Source organism: Perca fluviatilis, chromosome 4 (assembly GCF_010015445.1).
Source record: "Perca fluviatilis chromosome 4, GENO_Pfluv_1.0, whole genome shotgun sequence".
Classification (NCBI taxonomy): Eukaryota; Metazoa; Chordata; class Actinopteri; order Perciformes; family Percidae; genus Perca; species Perca fluviatilis.
In genome coordinates, this window is record NC_053115.1 from 14,651,572 (window position 1) to 14,674,583 (window position 23,012).

General features: G+C 40.6%; 2 protein-coding genes across 4 annotated transcripts; one reads left to right on the forward strand and one right to left on the reverse strand.

Moving 5' to 3' along the window:
* The first annotated feature begins 1,225 nt into the window (after positions 1–1,225).
* On the forward strand, positions 1,226–16,883 carry LOC120558200 (transmembrane protein 198-like). Of its 3 annotated transcripts, none has more exons than XM_039799141.1 (5): positions 1,226–1,757; positions 13,656–13,896; positions 14,278–14,853; positions 15,517–15,665; positions 15,835–16,883. In XM_039799141.1, exons 2-5 carry the CDS (start codon positions 13,743–13,745, stop codon positions 15,982–15,984), a joined length of 1,029 nt encoding a protein of 342 aa, XP_039655075.1. In that variant the 5' UTR covers positions 1,226–1,757; positions 13,656–13,742; the 3' UTR covers positions 15,985–16,883. The 3 variants fall into 3 exon arrangements, with proteins under 3 accessions (XP_039655075.1, XP_039655076.1, XP_039655077.1); XM_039799142.1 differs by having other exon boundaries at positions 15,517–15,606; positions 15,835–16,002; XM_039799143.1 differs by having other exon boundaries at positions 15,517–15,594; positions 15,835–16,002.
* Positions 16,884–17,159: 276 nt separating this feature from the next.
* On the reverse strand, positions 17,160–21,603 carry mmp19 (matrix metallopeptidase 19). The gene is made up of 9 exons (XM_039796507.1): positions 21,321–21,603; positions 21,102–21,187; positions 20,812–20,942; positions 20,023–20,232; positions 19,684–19,929; positions 19,357–19,482; positions 18,264–18,428; positions 18,039–18,166; positions 17,160–17,942 (listed from the first exon to the last, which is right to left on the reverse strand). The coding sequence occupies exons 1-9, from the start codon at positions 21,570–21,572 to the stop codon at positions 17,712–17,714; spliced, it is 1,575 nt and encodes a 524-aa protein (XP_039652441.1). The 5' UTR covers positions 21,573–21,603; the 3' UTR covers positions 17,160–17,711.
* Between the last annotated feature and the right edge of the window lie 1,409 nt (positions 21,604–23,012).

Below are 23,012 nucleotides of genomic sequence, written 5' to 3' on the forward strand. Positions count from 1 at the left end.
AAAACTACCTGATTTGTTTGTCACATAATTTTTTTCCCCCAGAACTTGCTCGAACTCAGCTTCATGTCGCAACACATGTGGCTTTTACATTTGTCCATGGAGCATACAAGCCATGTCAAAGTAATAATCTGTCATGTTTATGATGTGCTCAGTCGAGTCAAACCTGACTGATCATACAGTGATCTCCATATGTAAATGTTGACTGTGAACACCCTGCACCTGGTAAACAATGAACACCTGTGGCTGTAGTTGTTGAACTGTTTATGTGGTGGCCATGCAGCCAATGGGCATGACTTTTACACACACACACACACACACACATAAATAACCATCTCCTCTGGTAGATCCTATGGTGCAAACAAAGTGCTCCTACAGTCTCAGCACTCGCAGCTGTAGCTCATTCCCTCTGAATGTACCAACACAGTCCACAGGGTTGGATGTCATCAGTTGTTACTCTCTAAACAGCAAATTCACAACCCTTTTCAATGAATGTGTGAATACCAAAAGGAGAAGAGAATGAGATATCCTGTAAGATGTACAACCTGTCTGTATTTATCATGTCTGTACCACTTTCTAAAAAAGACAGCCTTTAAAAAGGGTTTACAATTCTAATGTATTAATGGTTAAATTACTATTGCGTTATGGATCAGTTATGAGACATTAATTAGGAACGTTTAGGTTGTCAGTTTGAAGAATGTGTATGTATAGCTTATGTATTCCGACATTTTTTTAATTTGTCCAAAAATGACATAGTTATTTGCAATGACTATGAAGACCCCAGGGGCGGCGGGTAATGTAGCCCTCCCAAATACTTGATCCTGCAAATATGGACGGGCAGCTATTCTTGGCACCATATTGTGACAATCTTTGGTTAATTCTCATATTACGCCAAGAAAATTGAGTGTACCCTCATTGCCCAGAAGCAATCCCCACCCAAGTCTCTGTCATGGTTACACCAATACATGTAGATAAACCTGAACACTAAATCAAGCCCCCTAGGGGCCCCGGACTCCCTGTTGGAAGATAATTGCTTTAGACTATCCTAATAAAAAAAAAAAATAATAATAATAAAAAAACAGCTGTAGATTAGCTAGTGTGGGTCAATTATAAGGTTATCTAGCTGTGGTCATATTTGATTTTGAGCCTCATCTGTTGCTGTGTGCTGTGCCCCCCCCTCCCTCCCTCCCTCCCTCCCTCTCTCTTTCCCTCCGGGCTTCAACGGCCCAACTGACGAGACGACGCTGGATGGAGATAGGGAGGGGGGATTGCCTCGGAGGGAAAAAAACTTTTTCTCCTTTGTTTTTTCAAGTGCCGTTTACTTCAGCGGCGAGAAAAGGAGAGGGGAGGTGTGTGATGGAGGATGGTTAAGATTTTCCAGAGAGAGGAGCTGGACTTGAAGTACTTTGGTGTGCTGCCACTGACGGGAACTCCAACGGTTAATTTAGATCCGAAGTTGGGTGACTGACTGACTGAGGCGCCGCGGAGAATGGAAACTAGCCTCCTCACATCTGTGGTCACAGCTAGGTTCGCGTTTTAAAACATTTGCATGAGGCCGGGATAGGAACCAAACGATGCCGTTGTTGGCGGTGTAGTGCAGTCCGTGTGTTTAAAAAGAGTTTAGGAAGAAAACCGGTTTTTCCCTGGTACTCTACCGCCGCTTTTTTTTTGTTAGTGAGTGGTGGTTGGCGTTTTTCCTGTTTGACAGGACCGATTGTCAGGGATAAGTTAACCTTACTGCGGAACGTACAGGCTCATCGGTAAGTTTTTAAAATTACTTTTACTGAAGTATTGTATTTTTGGTTGTTTGTTAACTCCAGACTATCGTTGAAAACAACAGCCGCATACTCCATTACCGATGATGATTGATTGTAGTTGAGGGATTCCACCTCAGATCCTGACTCATCAGTAGCCCACGTTACCAAACCCTACAGCTGGACATGTTTGTAATAACACGTAAGCTGCCTTCATGGCTGCTCCCCTTTTCAAGCATTTTACACTTGATGCACATAATGCAATTTATCCTTTTAGCCTTTGATGACAAAGAAATAATGATCCAGGATAATAAAGGCTTTATTTGTGCCCACTGAACCAAACATTTAGACCAAAATCCCCCAGTACTGTGCTTTAAGCAGTACTGGCTAACAACTCTAGGTTTTAAGTTAATTATGTGAAAGTTGGGCTAGTGGAAGATGGCAAGTGGCCTGCAGCCTATTTACAAAAAAAATCAATACTGTTTAATTTGAAACCAGTTATATGGTATGTGTACTAGATGGACAAATATGAACACTTCACATCTGAGAAACAGAACTTGTGTTACTTTATTTTGTTTCACCCAGTGTGGTAAATTAATAATAATAATAATAATAATAATAATAATAATAAAGAATAATGAAGAAATAATAAAGGAAATAAAGAAATAAACCCATAGTGTCTATGCATAAGCATATATGGAATAAAGACTCAATGGAAACATCCTTCATCTTGGAAGGCAAACATTTCATGTCCCTTTATGGCCCACGTAGTGTGTGCAAGAAGCCTTGGCCCTGCGGTTCTGCTGTGTGATCCAGGGTGGGATTGCCTCTTTGGTTTTCGTGCCGTGGGACGACAGCCCACAGGTCCTGTCTTTACAGCAGAGCTGCAGTCTGTAGTTACACCCCCTCAGTGCACCCCCCCATCTACTTGAGCTAACTCTGTCAGCCTGAACCAGATGGTTTTTGGAAAAGGCAAAGAGGAAGCCCTTCCCTGCTTTGGGGAAAGAGAGAAGACAGGAAAGGAGGCGGCATGAAGAACTGCACATGTTTCGCATGGTGCCTTTCAATTAGCGTGGGTGCACGTTCTTGTCTTTGTTATTAGAATATGCTGACTTATCGTCAACGAATAAACACAAACTTCATTGATACTGTATGCAACTTTCAGGAGAGTGTTGTTGGGAAGAGTGCACAGGAAGAGGAGCTGACACGCACAGCAAAGCAGGAATTCCCATTTTATGAGAACAAGCTTTAATTTTGAATTTTGGGTAATTACTGTTTTCGGATCTGCTTTCTTAAACACAAGCAGTCTTTTTTTCTCTTAAGACAGGTTTACTCCTCGAATTAAGGTATTGGAATCTCCATATCTGCAGTTCTGAGAAGGTAGTTTTGGTTAACTCTATATTTTGTAGCATTAAGTAAAAATGAAATTACTTTTTAGTTCACATTAGTACAAATCACTCGGCTAAAGCTGTCTTAGACCCCTATTAGACATTTGGGGAATTTCTATTTTACTTTCAACTGTACCAGCTGAAAAAGATGAACTTCATTGCTTTATTTGGTTACTTTGAAACACAATCTAGTCATGCTATCAGTATTATAAAGTGTATCCAATACATGTATGCAATAGTAATCAATGACAGAATCATATACTCAGCTTCTCCTCTGATGTTATTGTTGTCGTGTGTCAGGTCGGGACATATCGACTTTCTTTAAGCTCAAAGCCGTCACAAATGCAGTTTTACAGTGACACCGCTGAGAAATTGTTGGGTTAGCATAGCATCCCAGCTCTTTCAGGCCACACGCTCAGGCCTCCTGCATCTGTCCATTAACTCTGCACACAAATGTACTGAGGAGGAATAAGAGCAGTGTTAAGGAATAGCTGTGCTGTATAATCTGTACAAGACTCATTGCTGTTGTTAATCTAATTTGGAGATGGCTGTGCTCTGTACTTGGGACTTTCTCAATTGCATCATTTAATGTTTTATGTCTTGTTTTTAATGTATACTAGTTTTAATGTAGTCAAAGGTAGCAAATTCCCTACATTTTTAAATTACCCAACCATAGGTGTAATTGCTTTCATCGTCAAATGCAGCTGATCCTGTCTTCCTGTGTTACTTCTTAAATAGCAAAAAGCCTGACTGAAAGAAGAACATGGCCGAGCAGCAACCTGAGTTTGTAGTTACAATCAGAGATGGAAGGATTTGGAGATTCTTGGGTGCAAGAAAAACCCCATTGTCACATAAAGACCACATAAAAACTGATACCAGTCATTTTGAAACATCCATCCATATGCTACTTATAGCACTTTAAACACTGGTTATAGTTATGACATGAGAGGGGTGTTGAGTTGGCTTGGAAATTGAAGGACGTGATATTTTAGGCTCGTGAGATCGCTGTAGGAGGTACAATTATTGTTGACTGGAATTTGACAAAGAGGGTTAAATGGCTGCTCTAAATGATAGAGCTGGAGTGGAAATGCTGCAGACATATATAGGCACTGCACTGAGGTCTGAACGGCTACTGTGTGTTCTGACTCCTCTTTCTGCCACTACAGCCAACCTATCTACAAAGTACCACAACTCAATCAGTGGCTTAGTTTATTTTACTTTGGCAGTCTGCCTAAGCAACTTGTGTTTATTGTACACCAACTCCCTGTGAAAAGAAATAAAAACTGTTTGATAAGAGCTAAATATCATCTTAATATACACTATAATAATATCATACCCCCACTGACATTTCCCAAGCTTCACTACAGAACACTTCTGGATACTTCATCAGCAGCATATATTATCTCATACAGAGTGCCACACTGTCATGCTCTCACTAACATATGGACATCAGACTCCAGCGCACCACCTACTAAATGCTGCTCTCTACCACAAACCCTAATCGAGCGTTGTGGAACTGCCCCTCCTTGCTGCACACAGTGTATGCTCCGTCCTCTGCTGCTGGATCACAACCCCAACTTACTGCAGCATAGAGTGTTTACTTGGTGTGTGGATATTGGTTCTTACTATGTTAACGACCATGTGTATTTCTGATGTACAGTACACTCTTGCACCATCGACATGTGACTCTTCAAAAGGCTCCTCATTGTGTTTCAGATCTTTTTTTCATGCCTCCCTATAAGTAGCTCTCTGCATTTTTAAGTTGAAAGACCTATATTGTCAGGCATGAGATTGATGCACATAATGCAATTTATCCTTTTAGCCTTTGATGACAAAGAAATAATGATCCAGGATAATAAAGGCTTTATTTGTGCCCACTGAACCAAACATTTAGACCAAAATCCCCCAGTACTGTGCTTTAAGCAGTACTGGCTAACAACTCTAGGTTTTAAGTTAATTATGTGAAAGTTGGGCTAGTGGAAGATGGCAAGTGGCCTGCAGCCTATTTACAAAAAAAATCAATACTGTTTAATTTGAAACCAGTTATATGGTATGTGTACTAGATGGACAAATATGAACACTTCACATCTGAGAAACAGAACTTGTGTTACTTTATTTTGTTTCACCCAGTGTGGTAGAATAATAATAATAATAATAATAATATTAATAATAAAGAATAATGAAGAAATAATAAATGAAATAATGAAATAAACCCATAGTGTCTATGCATAAGCATATATGGAATAAAGACTCAATGGAAACATCCTTCATCTTGGAAGGCAAACATTTCATGTCCCTTTATGGCCCACGTAGTGTGTGCAAGAAGCCTTGGCCCTGCGGTTCTGCTGTGTGATCCAGGGTGGGATTGCCTCTTTGGTTTTTGAGAGATTATGAGGGAAAATAAGTTAGATACTACAAATGAAACATTTGCCAAAAGTGACCGTTATTGGGGTCCATGGCCAGAAGGCAAACTATTTGGCAGTGAGAATTATAAACTTTATTTTTATTCGGAAATAGGAGACTTCAGTTTAAGTAGTTTAAGGTTAGGTCCTACAACTGACAGTGAGATTGTGACATGTTGTCACTTGAACGGCAGCCAATTGTGTCGTAAAAAAAAGCTATTGAATGCAATCAAATATTGCAAAATTATGTGAATTTTCATAACTCTGGGTAGTGATCAAGATGTTGGAACTCTAACTGTGCTGTGTGCAAAATTAAGGTAGGTAGGTAAATAGTTAAGCCTGAAATTCGCAATTTTGGAAACTCTGTTGCCACAAAAAAGAAATCTTCAGATTTTCTGGTTCAAGAAAGATCCATTGCATCCAAGTGCACATTTTTTGTGTCACATCTTGTCAGAGACTTGCATTAAAGCCCATGTATTGGTAAATGTAAATGTGAGATGGCTTTGGGTTAAGCAGCTGATAACTAGGGAAAGACCATGTGACACCCTGGAAAGGCTGGGTCACAAGAGAATAGGGCTGTGTATTGGCAAGAATCTGGCGATACGATACGTATCACGATACATGGGTCACAATTCAATATATTGCAATATATTTCGATACTGTGCATAAGGCGATATATTGGGATTTTTTTTAAGTATAATTTTAGAAAAACTAATAATTATAAAAGACATGATGTTCACAAAAGTCAAAGAAGTTTACTTTAGGTAAATAATTCAGTACACAGAAAATCAAACTGCCAGTTTGGGATTGTGGTTTACAGGTTCTTAGTGAGCTAATGTTTATATGCTAAAGTAGGCCAAAGTTCAGCCATAGCTACATTGTTAGCTTCTAGCAAAAAGTTAGGCACTGCTAGGCACTGCTAGGCACTGCTAGGAAAGGACACTAGTGGTGTGTCTCAGCATAGCCATCTAGCGGTAGGGGGTTTAAACACAACATAAACGTGAACCACTGTCTTACATGAATATTTTTTAACGTTAAAAAATAAATAATTTAATTTTGTTTTTTAAATAAAATAAAAAAATTGATATTTCCTCTTTGAAAATCAATACAGTATTGCAAAATAAAATATCGCGATACTCAAGTGTATCGATTTTTTCTTACACCCCTACAAGAGAACAGACCTGAATATGAAAATGAATGAAGGATACATCCCAGATTATAGGCCCTGTTCACATAATTCCTGATCACTCTTGGCCCTAAAATGGGATCCTTAGTAATGTAATAAATTAATACAGTTGTGAATGCACCCACAATTGCAACTAGGATGCACTGGGGTTGTTAAAGACCATGTCCATATGAGTAGTGTGCATGCAAAAGTATGCCATGGGTGACATGATATATTACTGAAGAGACCTAGCTGGTGTAGTGCAAGTGATTTAGATTTTGTGACTGCGGCAGTCAATACATTACAAACTGTAAGAAATCGTATGTATAAATGTTTTTGCCGGATTAGATGGATTAATGACTTTAATGAAAACAAAATCATTTTGGGCTTATCCAACATAAAGTTTAGTACTACACTACTGATCCCAGGTGTGGAGATGTTGGTATAGTTGTCTCTTTGGACGCAGATTTTTTATTCTTTTAACCATGTATTGTGCTTTTGTACGTAATTTCCGATCCTGAGTCTGTAATAAAGTATTGATTAATTGATTGATTGATTGCTGTAGTGTGTGCAAAGGCACAACAGAGCTTTTAAAACACAACTGAATTGCTTATGACACGCGCTCAAGGTACCAAATATCTATTGCAATGCTCTAGTTTTATAGCTATATTTAGCTATTTGTTGGTGTGTTTGAGTTTTTAGTTTGTCAGCTGTAAGGAAGTGTTTGTGGGGAGGGATGAATCTGGATTAAAAAAATAAAAGATCTGGAATGTGACCATAGAGGCGTTTGATACTGGCATGTAAAAGTCTGTCTAGATTTGTAGTACATTTTTGCACATTCATGATCAGTGCATCATTTTGGCTGCATGGCGTTAGACTGAGAATATATCACAAAAAATCTGAAAAAAACAAACATGTAACTGACTGAATAATGTGGTTCTTTGTTAATTTTACAAGTCGTTACAGCACAACAAGCACAAAATCCGTGCTGAAGTACTTCAATCACATAAGCAGAGACACAATGGCAGGTTTTATATGTAGATTAGCCTGCGAGCCAGACAGATTAGAAGTTTGTTTTCATCATATTGCAAGGTTGCCTTTCCTTCCGTTTCCTTAGGAGGAACAAATTGCTCAGGTCTAGTTGTTTGTGTTGACAGTGCTAACTTTCGTAGCAGTGCAGAGTCCTGGGTAGCTGCATCATGTTTCCCAGTCCTAGATTCTCATTTTAAATCTAGGCAGTGTTTTTGAGGTGAAGTGATGATGATCCAACTTTTTGTTCCTGTCTGCTCCGTGTCACAAACACAAGGGTCAGTTCCTACTGAAAGCTGATGTTCCACTTCCTCATCTGGTCCTGAGCTTCCTGCTATGGAGAGACAGGAAGCTCAGTAGTGGCCCATATGATGTCTTCCTCAATATGAGCCAGAGTGAAGCCAGATGTTATTGTGACGATGAGCATAAATGTATCCTTGTTTAAACTTAGCAAAATATGGCATCCATTTTAATAACCCCCACTGTGACACTTAGCTATATTCCCAATGGTTCCTGTTGTCTAGATCTGATCAGTCTTTCAGCTGGTTGTGGTGCTCAGCTGAAGGTGGCGTGATTTATTGCTGCAACTGCAGAGTGCAGTCTCACATTCTTGGTAGAGTCTTCCAAGTGAAGTTGTCAGACAGCCAGGTCATAACACGGCAGGTTTTCAGCTTCTCAGCTGGCCCTGGCCGTCAAGTCGGAGGCGCAGAATCCTTGGCCGTGATCACACACGCCCACCCCTTCATTAAACACACCCATATTAGCTATGTGGGGAACTTGTAGTCAGCCCTGCCTGTTCCTCAGCAGCTGAGCACTCAAATCTGCGCTATGCAGCCCCCTGCAGTGTTTGTTCAGGGGGAGCATACTCCTGGGCAAGTTCTTGTTTCAATAGCAACGTAATATTCTAATGGCTCCTCAGCAGCTGATGCTTATTGTATGTTAATGCACAATTCCCACCTACTGCCTCTTAAGTAAATGTAAGTGATGCTTCTGGAGGCCATTATGTTTTTTTGTTTTTTTTTCCTTTCCTTACCATTGGAGTCCAAGTAAAGAGGTTTGACACATTTCAGACCTACTGGTCAAGCTAGTCCATGCTGAAAATGAAATACTCACTAAACATTTTAGCCTCGATCGGCCGGTCGGTCGGTCCACCAACTATTGAATGGATATCCTTACAATTTTGTACAGACATTTATAGTCCACAGTATGAATCCTACTGACTTTGGGGATCCTCTACCCTTACTTTTCCTCTAGGGTCATCGTGAGGTTGACATTTTTGTTTTCAAGTGAATATATTTTAACGTTTTTGATGGATTGCCAGGAAATTTAGTACAGATATTTAAGTTATGAATAAATAAGTTATTATCCGAATAACTTTGTTGATCCTCTGACTTTCAATCTAACACTATCATCAGGTCTAAATTGGAATATTGTCTAATCCTTTGCTGTATGTTCATAAACCCGAAAGGCAAATAACCCAGCCACCTCAGCTGTACGTTGTGTTTAGTGCTAATTACCAAATTTTAGCATGCTAAGAGGCTAAACCTAGATGGTGAACCTGGTAAATATTACTTGTAAAATATAAGCATGTTAGCATGAGGTTGTTAGCATCTAGCTACAGCTAAGGAAGTACAGCCCATGATGAATAAGGTACAGCCTCACAGAGCTGCTAGCGTGGCTGTAGACTCTCAGCCTTGTTGACTTGTATTGAATTAGTTGCCATGTGACTTTAGCTTGTAGAAAATTCAGCTAGAAGGAAGCATTGGGAGGTTTTGGGGCCTCCAGAGAGCTCAGTCATTTAGACAGATAGTTCTGTTTCTAGTTAGGACCCCCTCCCTCCATCACTCACCAACCCTCTGAAGGCAAATACTTCCAGCAAACACTCTGGATCTACCAGTCTCCTTGGCGCTCTCAGCCATTTATGTGGTCTCGTTTTTCGTTCGCATGGCTTCCTCTTAGTGCCACTAGAGGTCACAGCATGGGCCTCAGAGTCTTTGTTTTGCCCCATAATGGCTCTATTCTCCCACAGCAGCAAGGACTTCCAAGCCTGCTAGACATAGGACACCATTGTGACCCACAGAGGGATAACATGAGGCAGATGCACAGAGACATGAGCATGTGCATGTAGAGTTAAATAAATCACTGTTAAAATGGTGTTGAAATATTAACTTATTCACACATATAGTGCCAGTGTTAATGGTACACCAAAGCAATGTAAGATTTAACTCTAAACAAATATGATATGTGCTAGAAAGGAGGAGACTGAACTTATTATTCTCATTAGCACTGATGACTTATTATCATGGTTTAACTTTATTCAATAAGCAGACCACAAAACATTCATTCAAAGTCCTGGCTCGCTAGAAGCAACAGAGGAAGTTGTGGGAAAGTCTTGTTGTATAGTATAGTGTATAGTGTACAATTGCAGCAATTACTGTAAAAAAATAAGCTACTGTGTAATGTGATATGTTCCAATGTATCTACATACACCATTTTGTACAAAGATGTATTTAAATTTGACATGCTGTATGTTAAGGACAAGAAATATAAAATCTTTTTTTTTTTCACCTTAGTCACTAATTTTTATTTAAGTTATATAAGTTTCAAATTTCTCGCAAGAAAAAAAGCAAACTGCAAAAGGTCACCGAGCAGGTAAATAAGGGAAAGCTTTAGAGCGGAGTCAGTCTCAAAAAACTCTACAAATAAAGCTCCCTGCAGGAAAGTGGCTGGTGCAGGTGTTTCATATCCAAACCAAACAGGTGGCTTTATGCTGCATTCATGTCATATTGGACAAAGGCCAACTAGGGCAAAATGCTCTGGGGCAAACCAACCGCAATCAGTCAGAAGTAAACTTTATCTACTGAAGTTTCTTGGTTCATTTTTAAAACATAAATACCTTTTTGGAAGTATATATTAACATTTTAACAGTTCCACATTGCAACTCCTCTTTTTCTTATATGACTGAATCAACACCATTATGGAGAAGCAGATCACAGTAACGAGACCAAAGAGCGAGACAAAAGCCCATAACAATGTGCTTCCTGTGTCTGTCAATCCATTTTCTAACCTCTTATCCTGTTCAGGGTCACAGGGGGCTGAGGTCCTCGCTTATGGTGCAAGGGAAGCCACTCTTACCACAAAACGTACACTACAAATATAGAGTTTAACCTGAGTGTCTGAAGGTGCAGCGGTAACCCTTACAGATATGGAGAGACTATGAGAACTTCACAGAGAAAACCCCACAGCCAGCCCTCACATTCAAACCCTTCTCGCTTTAAGGCGACAGTGCTAATCACTGAGCCGTTGTGCTGCCCAGACCCCTGCGTGTAGCTTTATATTATCCTGCAATAGAGTTTGGTTCTTCATTTTAAGTCGGCTGGGGTTGACGTGAAGATTAAAGTCTTGATTTTACACTCCAGCAGTGCTCATTTTCTTTGAAAAGTAACATTTTATTTTGCGCCTGTCTCATTCTATCCAGTTAACTTTTTGTCATTTTTCTTAACATTCACTTGAGGCATTCCCCCCCCCGCCCCCCCAACCTTTACTTTAGCTGATATCAGGATAGTTTGCACACTATTTCTTACATTAGATTCAAAAGTAATTTTATAAGCAAAGAAATTAAGTTTGTTGCAGAGTATTGAAGATGATACATCTATAGTCATTGCAGTTTGTGGTGTGTTTATTAGACCTGTGTATTTAAAACCACATTACTACACCCACACATCAAATAATATTACATAAATAATGTACATATTATCTCAATTTCAGCTATTTACACATATCCTCAAAGTTTTAATATACTATACAATGTAACCTACACCCAACCATAGTCTCCAGACAATATATATTGGACATAGTTCCCCTAAATGTTGTCTTTTTCTTTCAGCGAAGAACTAAGACATTATAGTTGTTACTGATGGAAAGCAGAAAGAGGGAGAGAGGGATAGGTTCTTAAAGAAACTGCGAGTGACTAAAGAAGAAAAGAAAACTTTCCAATGGGCTGTCATTTTTTCCATGTAAAGTAATTCATAGGCTTTGTAACTTACACAGCCCTGTGTCTAAGAAAAAGGCAAATAATGGCTAATTTCATTTTGAAAGATGAAATAGATTTAATGTGGGGAAAGTTCCAGATAAAGAAGGAGAAGTAGAGATAGACAGGGTGGAAAGAGAAAGATCTGGCAAGAAGCGAAGAATAAAGGCAGGAGTGACTGTTCCTGACTGTTTGTCTAAAGTAGAAAACTTGAGTGAGCTGTAATCGGATATCAGCTTTGGTGAGATCATACAGGAGGCCTGCCAGCAGCCTCAGAAAAAGTAGTCCACCCATAAGCATTTAGCCCCATTGAAAACCTTTGCGGCTCTCTACAGGCCTGCCAGCTTAAATATCATATATAATTAAATTTTCAAGAGCACTAGTTGGTTCTAGAAATTACAGTGTCAGTGGAGGTAAAATGAGAAAAAACTACAAAAAAAACCCAAAAAACTTTTTAAGCAGATTTTGCATACAGTTTGATAAAAAGGTAGACTTCATGTCTTGTTAGACTCTACTTTAGTATAAGCTTGTTGCTGTCCAGGGAAAACCCTGTAGTTCCCAAAAGTTGGTGATATTTTGTGAATCTTTTGGATAAACCGAAGGATTACACGTTCCTTTAAAGGTCTCATCGTGGCATGAAAATTTGACTTTATGAGGTTTTTTAACATTAATATGAGTTCCCCCAGCCTGCCTATGGTCACCCAGTGGCTAGAAATGGCGATAGGTGTAAACCGAGCCCTGGGTATCCTGCTCTGCCTTTGAGAAAATGAAAGCTCAGATGGGCCGATCTGGAATCTTCTCCTTATGAGGTCATAAGGAGCAAGGTTACCCCCACCTTCTCTGCTTTGCCCGCCAAGAGAATTTGGCCCACCCATGAGAGAGAGACATCATGGCTTTCATACGAGCAAAGTGGCAGTTGGTCAAGGCCACACCCCCACCAGTCTCTCTTCCTCAATAGCTACAGACACAGAAATGGCACATACTAAGGAAAGCTCATTGTGGGACTGGCTCTAGTGGCTATAATTCTGCACCAAGGCTGAATTTCGGGAAAGAGACTTCAGATACAGTATTAGGGGACCACTAAGGTCTATATAAAAGCATCCAAAGAGCACCATGTCATGGGACCTTTAAGAATTGAGAAAATGTTCCTACTTCGTATGCTAAATAAACCATTTCACAGAGATGAAAACAGGGTTTGCTGTTCTTAGCTAATGAGAAGTCAACAATTTGGAGATGCATGATTTTCACAGGATTGTAACATCTGCTGCTCTGCAGTAATTGTGGACATAGCTACTGGGTCCACTAGTTGTTCATCATAATAAATTTATCAGTTAACTGTATGTGTGTATATTAAATAAGCAAGAGTGCCAAGTAAAGGTTGAAATCATAAAAAAAAAAAATCGAATTAAACAAACAAAAGCTACCAAATTGCTGACAGAAAACAGTGCTCTCTGATTTTCTCCTTCCCATGTAATTCTAAAAGGACAGTTAAAGCTAAATGATTTTAATTGTGTTAAAATCTGATAAAGTAGCCTAAAGCCAATTACTCTTCTCAGATGACTAACCACTTAACGACTGTCAGAGTTCATCATGACCCTATTGATTCAGGGGGAACAGAGATCTACAGGGGTCCTGGCACGTGGATTATAGTGAGTGAATGAGTTGCTTGTGTGTATGCCTGGGCATACAGGATTGCACTGAGTTGCATAGCTTTGTGTGTTGAGTCTATGGCAGCTGCACATACAGAGCAGCTCGGAAGAAGTCACAGTTGAGCTGAATATTTCACACTTCACATTTACCCCTGGAGTACTTAAGTTTTCTGTGTGATCAGGAAACCACACATTTTCTTTATTTTTCCATAATTCATCCACATTTCTTCTCCTCTTACAGTCACCAGACCTGCTCAGATGGACATGAGATAACGCCACCAAAAGTTCCACCCTTGTCCCAAACTCCAGCCTCTCACATTCACCCAGAATGGCAGATCCCACCGGGCTGAGCTCTGAAGGGGCCGGGGCAGGCACAGCCCTGGTCGACGCCTGTAGTTTGGAGATAGAGAGGAAGTATGACGTCATCCCTGCTGTCATCTGCTCCATGTGTTGCCTGTTTGGCATCATCTACTGCTTCTTTGGTGAGGATCCCTGCAGGCTCACAGACCTTGACATCAAGGAAGCTGAAACTGAATGTTTTTGGGATGACATAACACACCATCAAAATGCCACTCGTAACTGTAAACTTGCTCCATAGTGCAGCCTTTAAATATATCAAATCAAGTTAAAGATAAATCTGCGCTATTAGCCTACTTGATGTTACTGATTTCCTCTGCAACCAGGTTCTAGTCGACATCTTCTGTACATTTGACACAAAAACATTCTGATTTGTATCTGTGTCCAGAGTTACTTTGCTATGCTTGCACCTTGTGTACTTACATATAAAATGATCAATGCTTTTCACTGATCCTGCCAACTCCTGTTTCCTCATTGTACATCTCTCTTTGTCTCTCATCCTCTAGGTTACCGCTGTTTCAAGGCTGTCATGTTCCTGTCTGGTCTGATGTTTGGCTCCGTCATCATTTTCTTGCTGTGTCACAAGGAGCACGTGCTGGACACCCAGCTGAGCGTGGAGGCCAGCGCAGGTATCGGCCTCGGTATCGGCCTGCTGTGCGGTCTGGTTACCATGTTGGTGCGAAGCGTCGGCCTCTTCATGACCGGCCTGCTGCTGGGCCTCCTCCTGGCTCTCGCCGCCCTGCTGGTCACTCACCAGTTCTACACCCCAACCACAGTCTGGGTCCCACTGGGTACACTTCTGGGAACGGGCATGCTGTTTGCTGTGCTGACGCTGCAGTGGCAAAAGCTCTTCACCATGCTCTCCACGGCTGTGTTCGGGGCAGCTATCATGACAGTGTGTGCTGATTACTTTGTGGAGATGCTGGTTTTGGCCATGCATGTATATGATTGCTTGCGCCTCACACCTGGGCCACCTCTCTGCTGGTACAGCTGGGTCATTCTGGGCGTCTGGCCCGCCCTCAGCCTCATAGGAGTACTGGTCCAGTGGAAACTGACAGATGACAGCTTCTCACACACTGAGGGTAAGCAGGGAGTATCATGACCCTTTGAGTTCTGTTGTTGGAGTGTGTCAGGGCCCATATTCATCTAACTTTTAGGAACTACACTTAAGAACAGAGGAGTACTAAAGTTGTTTTGTTTCTAGTGTAAGAGTAACATTTAAAGGTGACTCAAGCTATCACATGTACGCTCAGAGCAGAAACAGCCAATCAGAGACAAGGATTTATTTGACACCTGACCCTTTGTTCATTCTTGTTAAAAGAAAATCCCTACATTTTCACAGTGACATGTTATTCAGCAAAAACATGTGATTTGAATATTTTTTTCTCCACTAGCAATTCATATGATAATGATAATATAAAAAATGAACAGCAATCTTAATTTATTGTTAAGACACAAATATATAAACATAAGGAAACCGCTGGTAGAGAAGGTCCACCAGAGAAAAATATATAATAAGGAGAATTTAGTACCACATTGAAGAGTGCAAACTTGAAGATACATTGAAAGTGTTTGCAAACAAAATTGTCAACATTAGTTTTCACCCCTGATAAATGCAAAAATAGAGAAGGTGGTATAACATCATATCAAATGTTTGAATCAAACAATGACAATCAAAATAAAAGGCTAAAATTGTCCTCTTCTAAATATAACGTTTCATTCGTCATTACCCCTTCTCCTTGTAGTCGTCATCAGCCGGAGACAGAAGAGAGTCCAGCTGATGCGGATTCGAGAGAAGGACGCCAAGAAGCGACCGCAGGCAGGTGGGCAGGAAGGCACGTACCGCCGTAAACCCACCCCAGTGAAACGTTACGCTGGGGATCTACTGGCACCGGTCAGTGTCGCCCAACATGGCGTGTGCTGTAGATACTGATTATTGTGTTTTTATGGCATCAGTTATATCTTACCAGTAAGACTAACTGATGACATAAAATCTGCATCAAGTTGACTCCACCATTTTTGTGTAGCTCACTCATGGCTCCCTGTGTTCTTTTTCTTCTCAGAGCTACCTGCAAAGTCTGCGGGACAGACAGATGGGCACAGGCACTTCCCTTAGCAGCCTAGGCACTGCCAACCACACCATGATCGACCTGGACTATGACACCGGGTCCACCGCGCCCCTTACAGCTACAACCCCAGTCGTCAGGGTCTGAGCGAAACGGAGATAAGGGACTACTTAGTGCTCTCTGGATCTCCAAATGTGTCTATCTAACGTAGAGTCGTAGAGTTAAAAAAACTGCTCCCCTCAGCTAAGGGTTTATTGTGCCCTTGATTGATTTGGAGCCAGGATGTGGGTCAGTCCTGGGTGTTCGGTGAAAGAGAATGCTGCTTTTTGGGGAGATGTAAGAAGTGTCACCGGTTTGGTGAAAGCTATAATATAACCACTGCAACCAGTGTGTTTCTCAGAGAAACACTTAAAAACAGATACTAACAAAGTAAGGTCCTCCATTTCCTCTCATCATGTATTAAATACATAAACAGCATGCACGAGCCTCAAAAACGGATGTATTTCTGTTGTAGTAGTGAATATGACAAAGCAATTTGTTTGACATTACATGTACTGTACTTAAAATGTTAGTCATTGCCGTTAAGTGTTGTGTTATTACCTGTCTTACCTGTTTAACTGTGTGCTTGTAGAATTTGTGAAAGTTTATCATTAAAATGACTTTGTATTTTGTTTTGACGGAGTTGGGTGAGAGAGTAAAATATGACATGCAGATGGATACATGGAGTATGACAAAGTGAAACAAATACTAAATGGTGCAAATACGGTTTGTATTTCCTGTCAGAATAGAGTAGGTGAAGAATTTAGACTGTTGTGTATGCGTGTGGAGTGAACGTTTTATAATTTAATTTATATAATGACCAAGTACATGGTAGGGTTGAAAAAAGGACAAAAAAAAACAAAGCATGTTTGTTGTTAATTTGTAGATTTTTAAATAATTATCCATTGTGTTGTTTGAATTTTGCAGGGACAATACACTTGTTACCTGAATCTGTACATACCTGTTGATAGAAATTTCAAAGATAAATAAATGTGTTTGATACAAAACCATTGATTGAGTCGGATAAATTGTCTAAGTTTGTCTCTTTGGGCTCTTAGCGACACTGGCAGCATTACTCACCAGATTTTTCATGGGCAATAAAGAGGTCATGGGGAGGATTTCCTACTCTGCAACTGGTTGGGGTTGCCATGGCGCTTCCAAAGTTTCTTTGCAGACAACACATTGCTGAACAGACTTGCCTTTCATCATAAGGAATGTTAAATGTTTTTCTATCCTTCTATTGTGTGGTGTTTTGATTGGTGACAGGTAACTGCATTCAGAAAGACAATTTTACAGCAGACAGTATGTCTTCTTTAATTGTAGAAAATGTTACATTTGATCAAAGTCACATGATTTCTGACAGACCAGTGTGATTCATGCGATAATGGAAGTGTTAAGTGACATTTAAGAGCACTAAACATACTTTTAAAAGTTGCATGATTGGTTAAACAAAATGTCTGAACAGAATGTGCACACTCCCATCGTCATATTACATCTTACTGAAAGAATTAACACATAATCCAACACATATGTTGGAGACAAAAAAACAAAACTGAAGGCCTCCCTTGGTTTCTCCCTGAGATCATACAAAAAGCTTACATCATTTTCACAAACACACATTTGTGCTCAAAGAGTAAGCCTAAAAAAAGCCTGCCGTGGAGGCTAGGAGTAGCTTGGTTAAAATCAGATCCCACACAATTTTATTTTTACTTAGTAGATGACAATTCACAATCAATCGCCGCTGTTGAGGTTGCCTGTTGTCAATTGCCTCTTTAGTAGAACCGGTACCCCTGCTGTGGACCTCTTGATACATGCTGCCCCCTGATGGTGGAACCCTAGCATTGCATCCAGCGCTCCTTCTTGCTCAGTGGGTATCCTCTGTCGACCCTCAGCAGCTCATTCACACGCCAGTACTCATCTCCCTTAAAGAAGAAGATCTTGCCGTTGGTCCACGTGAAGGCTGCATCCGGACTGGACGGAACTCCGGTGAAGAGCATAGAGAGCGGTTTGGGGTAGAAACTTAAGTCGCTGTATGTCAGCTCATCCCACTGCCAGTGATATGAACCCTACACAGGCAGACAGCAAAGAGATACAAACTGAGGATTTCTGCAAGATAAATGAGGATGCACTTACATGTTTAACTGCTGCTCATGTTTGGATACCTTGATAAAGACCAGCTTCTTGTTCTTCTCTAGGTACACGGCTGCATCAATATTAGGAGGGATCCGTTTGACCAATTTGGGGTAGCCGTAGTCCAGCACAAACCTAGTATACCTCCACACTTTATCGCCTGTGACCAGAAACAGTATAAATATTCACACGTTTAAATTCTGGACTCACAGCAACAGAAGAAGAAGAACACACTAGAGTATACAGGACAACTGTACCTTTAAAAAAGTATGTCTTGTTGGATCTTTGAGAGTGCACAGCAGCACTCAGGTTTCCAGGGAGGGCCCTCCACAGCATGTCAATCTTTATTGGTGTGTTGTGTCCCAGATCAGAGATCGTCCATACATAATCACCACTGAAAGCAAAGGTTTGCCTCCATGGACCTGATTAAACATACAGTGAGGTCTTTGTGACACACTTTCTGATCCTGCTGCTACAAATTTCTTGGTATGATGGTACAGCAAAAGTGTTGATATGCTGATGTAGAAAGATTAATATCATCACAGTCATAGACCAAATACTGTAAACCTGTCGTGAAAAATGACTAGAAGTCAACAAATCACCATTGCCAAGTGAACTAATGTAGCTTGTTTTGAATGATGGACCTGCTGTCTCATGTTCCTTTAAAAAAAATTACAGATCAAAATACAACATTTTCTGACCTTTATTGTGGTTCAAAATGGTGCTAATTTAAAGGTCCCATGACATGGTGCTCTTTGGATGCTTTTATATAGACCTTAGTGGTCCCCTAATACTGTATCTGAAGTCTCTTTCCCGAAATTCAGCCTTGGTGCAGAATTACAGCCACTAGAGCCAGTCCCACAATGAGCTTTCCTTAGGATGTGCCATTTCTGTGTCTGTAGCTATTGAGGAGGAGAGAGGGAGGGGCAAGGTGGAGGGTGGGGGTGTGGCCTTGACCAACTGCCACTTTTCTCGTTTGAAAGCCATGATGCCTCTTTCTCATGGGTGGGCCAAATTCTCTGGGCGGGCAAAGCAGAGAAAGGGGAGGTAACCTTGCTCCTTATGACCTCATAACAAGCAAGATTCCAGATCGGCCCATCTGAGCTTTCATTTTCTCAAAGGCAGAGCAGGATACCCAGGGCTCGGTTTACACCTATCACCATTTCAAGCCAATTGGGGACCATAGGCAGGCTAGGGGAACGCATATTAATGTTAAAAAACCTCATAAAGGGAAATTTTCATGCCATGGGACCTTTAAGTTTACATTACGTTGTCTATGTCTAATGTAAAGTCAGTCTACAATGCACACAGGTGGTAATTTTATCTAGCAACAGCTAGTCTGTAACATACCTAACATGATGGCATCCAGTGTGGCAGTGCAGGGGTTAGGGATGTACTCAGTGTCATGGCTGCTTTCTGCAGAAACCAGACTGTCTGGGGGTGTTGGACTGGCTGAAGTGCTGGTGATGCGTTTGCCTACAAAACAGAGAAGTTAGGATGAATGCACACTCTCCTTATTTTGACATAAAAAACAATAAATCTAAAGTCATGCAATCACATGAAGTGTCTGGTCGAGTTACAGGTACTGATTTATGCAAATTCTCAAATACCGATACAATACAGCCAATACCAAAATGACAGCTAAACTAATCCAGTGGGCCTTCTTGATGCACTCACCGTATAACATCTGGATGCCTCTGATATCATCTGTATGCAGCCTGAAGTTGGCACGGTAACCAGAGTAGACTGGAGCCATCAGAGCGCTTCTGAACTGAGAGTGGCCCAGGCCGAGGGCGTGGCCGATTTCATGTGCAGCCACAATACGCAGATTAGTACCATAATATGTTCCCTCGGTCCAGAACTCATCCTCATCAAAATGGACAATACCAGATTCTGGTGACTCAGCATGGGCGAGTACATGACCTGCAGGTGGTACAAATAAACAGTTGAGTTAGTGTTTCAGGAGACAGTAGGCCCAAAAGTAGCTACATATAAATGTTTTAATGGAAAACTGACCACGGCCATCAAATGGGACGGGGCAGCCGTCTTTCTTGTGGAAGTGGATCTTTATGTCTGCTCTCCCATAGCCGACTTCTCTGAAGCTCAAAGCAGTCACATCACTCCAGTACTTGAAGGCAGAGCTGATGGCCATCTTGACCTCGGCCTTCTTCATGTCAGATGTGTAATTGTAGATGCGGTAGGTCAGACTCCTCTTTCTCCAACGACCTGTAAGAAAAGAATCCTTTATTCTGAGTCACTTCAACAAAACATCATTAAAAGTGTTCTACATTTGTCCGTGAGACCACATTTGGGGGGAAAAAATAATCTGAAACTTTATCACTTTACTTTGTAGTTCCTAGTTTCATAGATGTGTTTTTATCATTGAATAGCAAGGATCACAGCCAATGATTCATAATGCTTTGTGTGCACTTTAAATAAGGAAAGGTATTTCTTTACCAGTATTTCTACCAGAGAGGAACATCTCAGCAGTCTTTCTTATAAAAAAATGCTGCCTTTATAGATCGTTGGATCTTTCCTCTCCTTTTCTAAAAGGCTGAAAAGTCTGAAATTAATCAGATATATTGTTGCTGATCCAGACCTTGCAAGTTTCTGACAACATGCCTCACAGTTGTCAAAGTTAAAACAACAAACACTTTTACCGTTGTTCACACTGCAGGACATGTGGACAGCGTAGGTACCTTTAACAGATAACTATTGCGTCAAAGCACATGCAAAGCAAACATAGAAATAACATAGCTGATAGTTTTGTGAAGGAGGAAAATCTGGATTTTTTTCTGGACTCACCCATCAGTCTGTATTTGTGAAATTTCTTGTTGAAGGGGTCCTCCAAGCCACAGCGTGGCTGTCTCATCACATTCAGAGTAGCTTCATCCAATTCTCCAGTAGGAGGCAGATCATTCACCCGCTGGAAAACCCTGCAGAAAAGAGGTGATCAAACATCTGCAAACTGAGGGCTGCTCACATCCTCCTCCACTCTATCTGGGAGTATTGTTTCCATGGACCCTCACATACATCTAAACGTATTGTAAGTAGCTAACTGTGCTTCCCCTTGAGAAACCATCAGTCTATTTTACCTGAGAGCTTCAATGACCTCCTCCAGGTAATAAGGGTCCTGTGGATCAGCGGGGTCATTGAGGTAACCATACTGCCTCAAATAGGCCTGTGAATGCAGAGGCAGACAATAAAGCTCTCTGTCAATTTATGTAGCATGTCTTGCATATATACTCGCCGTTAAGATAAGGTGAATTGTGAATGTATTTTTAAACAAATTAAAAAGCAAACTATCATCTTACCTTTGCTTCTTCTAATTCTGTCCATTGCACCACTGCACAAATAGCTCCACTGAGGTTGAGCAGCAACAGCCATGTGTAGTCCATATTCAAGTTTTCATCAAGAGTTTCTGACCCAAATAATCCCAGGCCGATGCTCAGAGCCTGCGAAGTGCTCAGCAGAGTCCCACAGCAGACTGTTTGTTCTCTGAGCGCTTCAGAAGATTTTAAACTCAGCCCGGCAAATGAGTCAGCCCTGTGGCTATGATGATCCATCCCTCAAGAATGAGAATTACAAGAGCAGCCAGTTGACCTGCAGCCAAGCTGTCTGCTGGTGAATTGTACAGCTGTTGGGAGAGGACACGGAGCTGCAGCAGTGGTCGACACACTCGGGCAGTTTATAGGGTCAAGCTACCATTTCATTCTCTGTAAAGAAGTCATTAACCCTGAGCGAAACTATCACTATAACACTCCTATGTTATTCCCTCAGGGTTAATGCCTTGGTGTTGATTCCCTGGTGTTGCACCGCAGGTCCTACAGGTATGTACCACAGTTCAATTATGGGCCTTCACTTCCACATTCCTGCATTGCTTACACCTATCCCATTTGAGCGAATATTTATGTTTACGACTCAAACACAAATTGATCCATCATTGGACTCTGGAAGCAGTATCGGTCAATACCAATCACCGATCACATAGTGTAGCATTATTTATTGAACTATTCTCAACATTATTTTATGTTAAGTATTAACATTATGAGATGATGAGATGAGATGGTGTCATGAATTGACAACTGTTTTATTTCTTGGCAGGCAACACTTGCAACATGTTCCACTCTTTCTTTAAGAGGTTTCCTTTGCTTGCCTGATCGGCCTTTAAAGACACCAACGATCAAACTATTCAGAACATATATCGGCCGGTAACGATCAGAGCACCTTTGCTTGAAAGTCTAACATCTTGCGAGCAAAACACCCAGATGTTAATTTCAGGAGTTGACAAAGAAAAGAAGTGAGTGAACAGGGGAATTAAATTCATCAGGTGGCCAGAAACATGACTCCATAGATAATGTTGCTCTGTGTCTGAACTGCTTTAGTTTGTCAGCTTGTTGAGGAGTTCTTCTTCCCCATAGTGGCCAAAACTTCACGATTAGAGTTTATAGTGAAATTCTTGAGTTTAATATAATGTATGTTAAAAAAAATTAAAGATGCTGCCTTATAAATGTTTTTTTGTTGTTGTTGTTTTTATTCTGGCACAAAATGATCAGAAATTTGTTTATGCAGTATATCACATCTAAACAATAATGCTAGTGGGTTCATTTGGGTGTTTATGTATTATATAACCTTTTGTTTTAAAATATTTTTTGTCAAAGAGGAAATAAGTTAGGTTCTGTTTAGGCTGACTAAATTCAATTCCTGCTTGTTGCAGTGTCATATCTCTGATGAAGTTAGAACCCCCGGGTGTAGATTTTATACAAACCTTATAAACCCAAAGCAATGTAAAAGTCTACAGAATTTATTATGACTGAAGATTGATATTATCCTATGAAATTCTCAAAAAGACTTAAAACTCTCCTGTCTTCTATTTCTCCTCTTTCTATTTACTTATGTGTACAATGTGTGTGTATGTGTATGTATATGTATGTATGCATGTCTGTATATGTGTATATATATTTTATGTATGTGTGTATGTATATATATATATATATATATATTTT

Coding starts and splice junctions, on each gene's coding strand:
- LOC120558200 (XM_039799141.1), top strand. CDS start 13,743: ATGGCAGATCCCACCGGGCTGAGCTCTGAAGGGGCCGGGGCAGGCACA. Junction 13,897..14,277: donor CATCATCTACTGCTTCTTTG/GTGAGGATCCCT, acceptor CTCATCCTCTAG/GTTACCGCTGTTTCAAGGCT. Junction 14,854..15,516: donor CAGCTTCTCACACACTGAGG/GTAAGCAGGGAG, acceptor TTCTCCTTGTAG/TCGTCATCAGCCGGAGACAG.
- mmp19 (XM_039796507.1), bottom strand. CDS start 21,572: ATGGATCATCATAGCCACAGGGCTGACTCATTTGCCGGGCTGAGTTTA. Junction 20,233..20,811: donor TCACAAATACAGACTGATGG/GTGAGTCCAGAA, acceptor CTTTTCTTACAG/GTCGTTGGAGAAAGAGGAGT. Junction 18,429..19,356: donor ACTGGATGCCATCATGTTAG/GTATGTTACAGA, acceptor ATGTTTAATCAG/GTCCATGGAGGCAAACCTTT.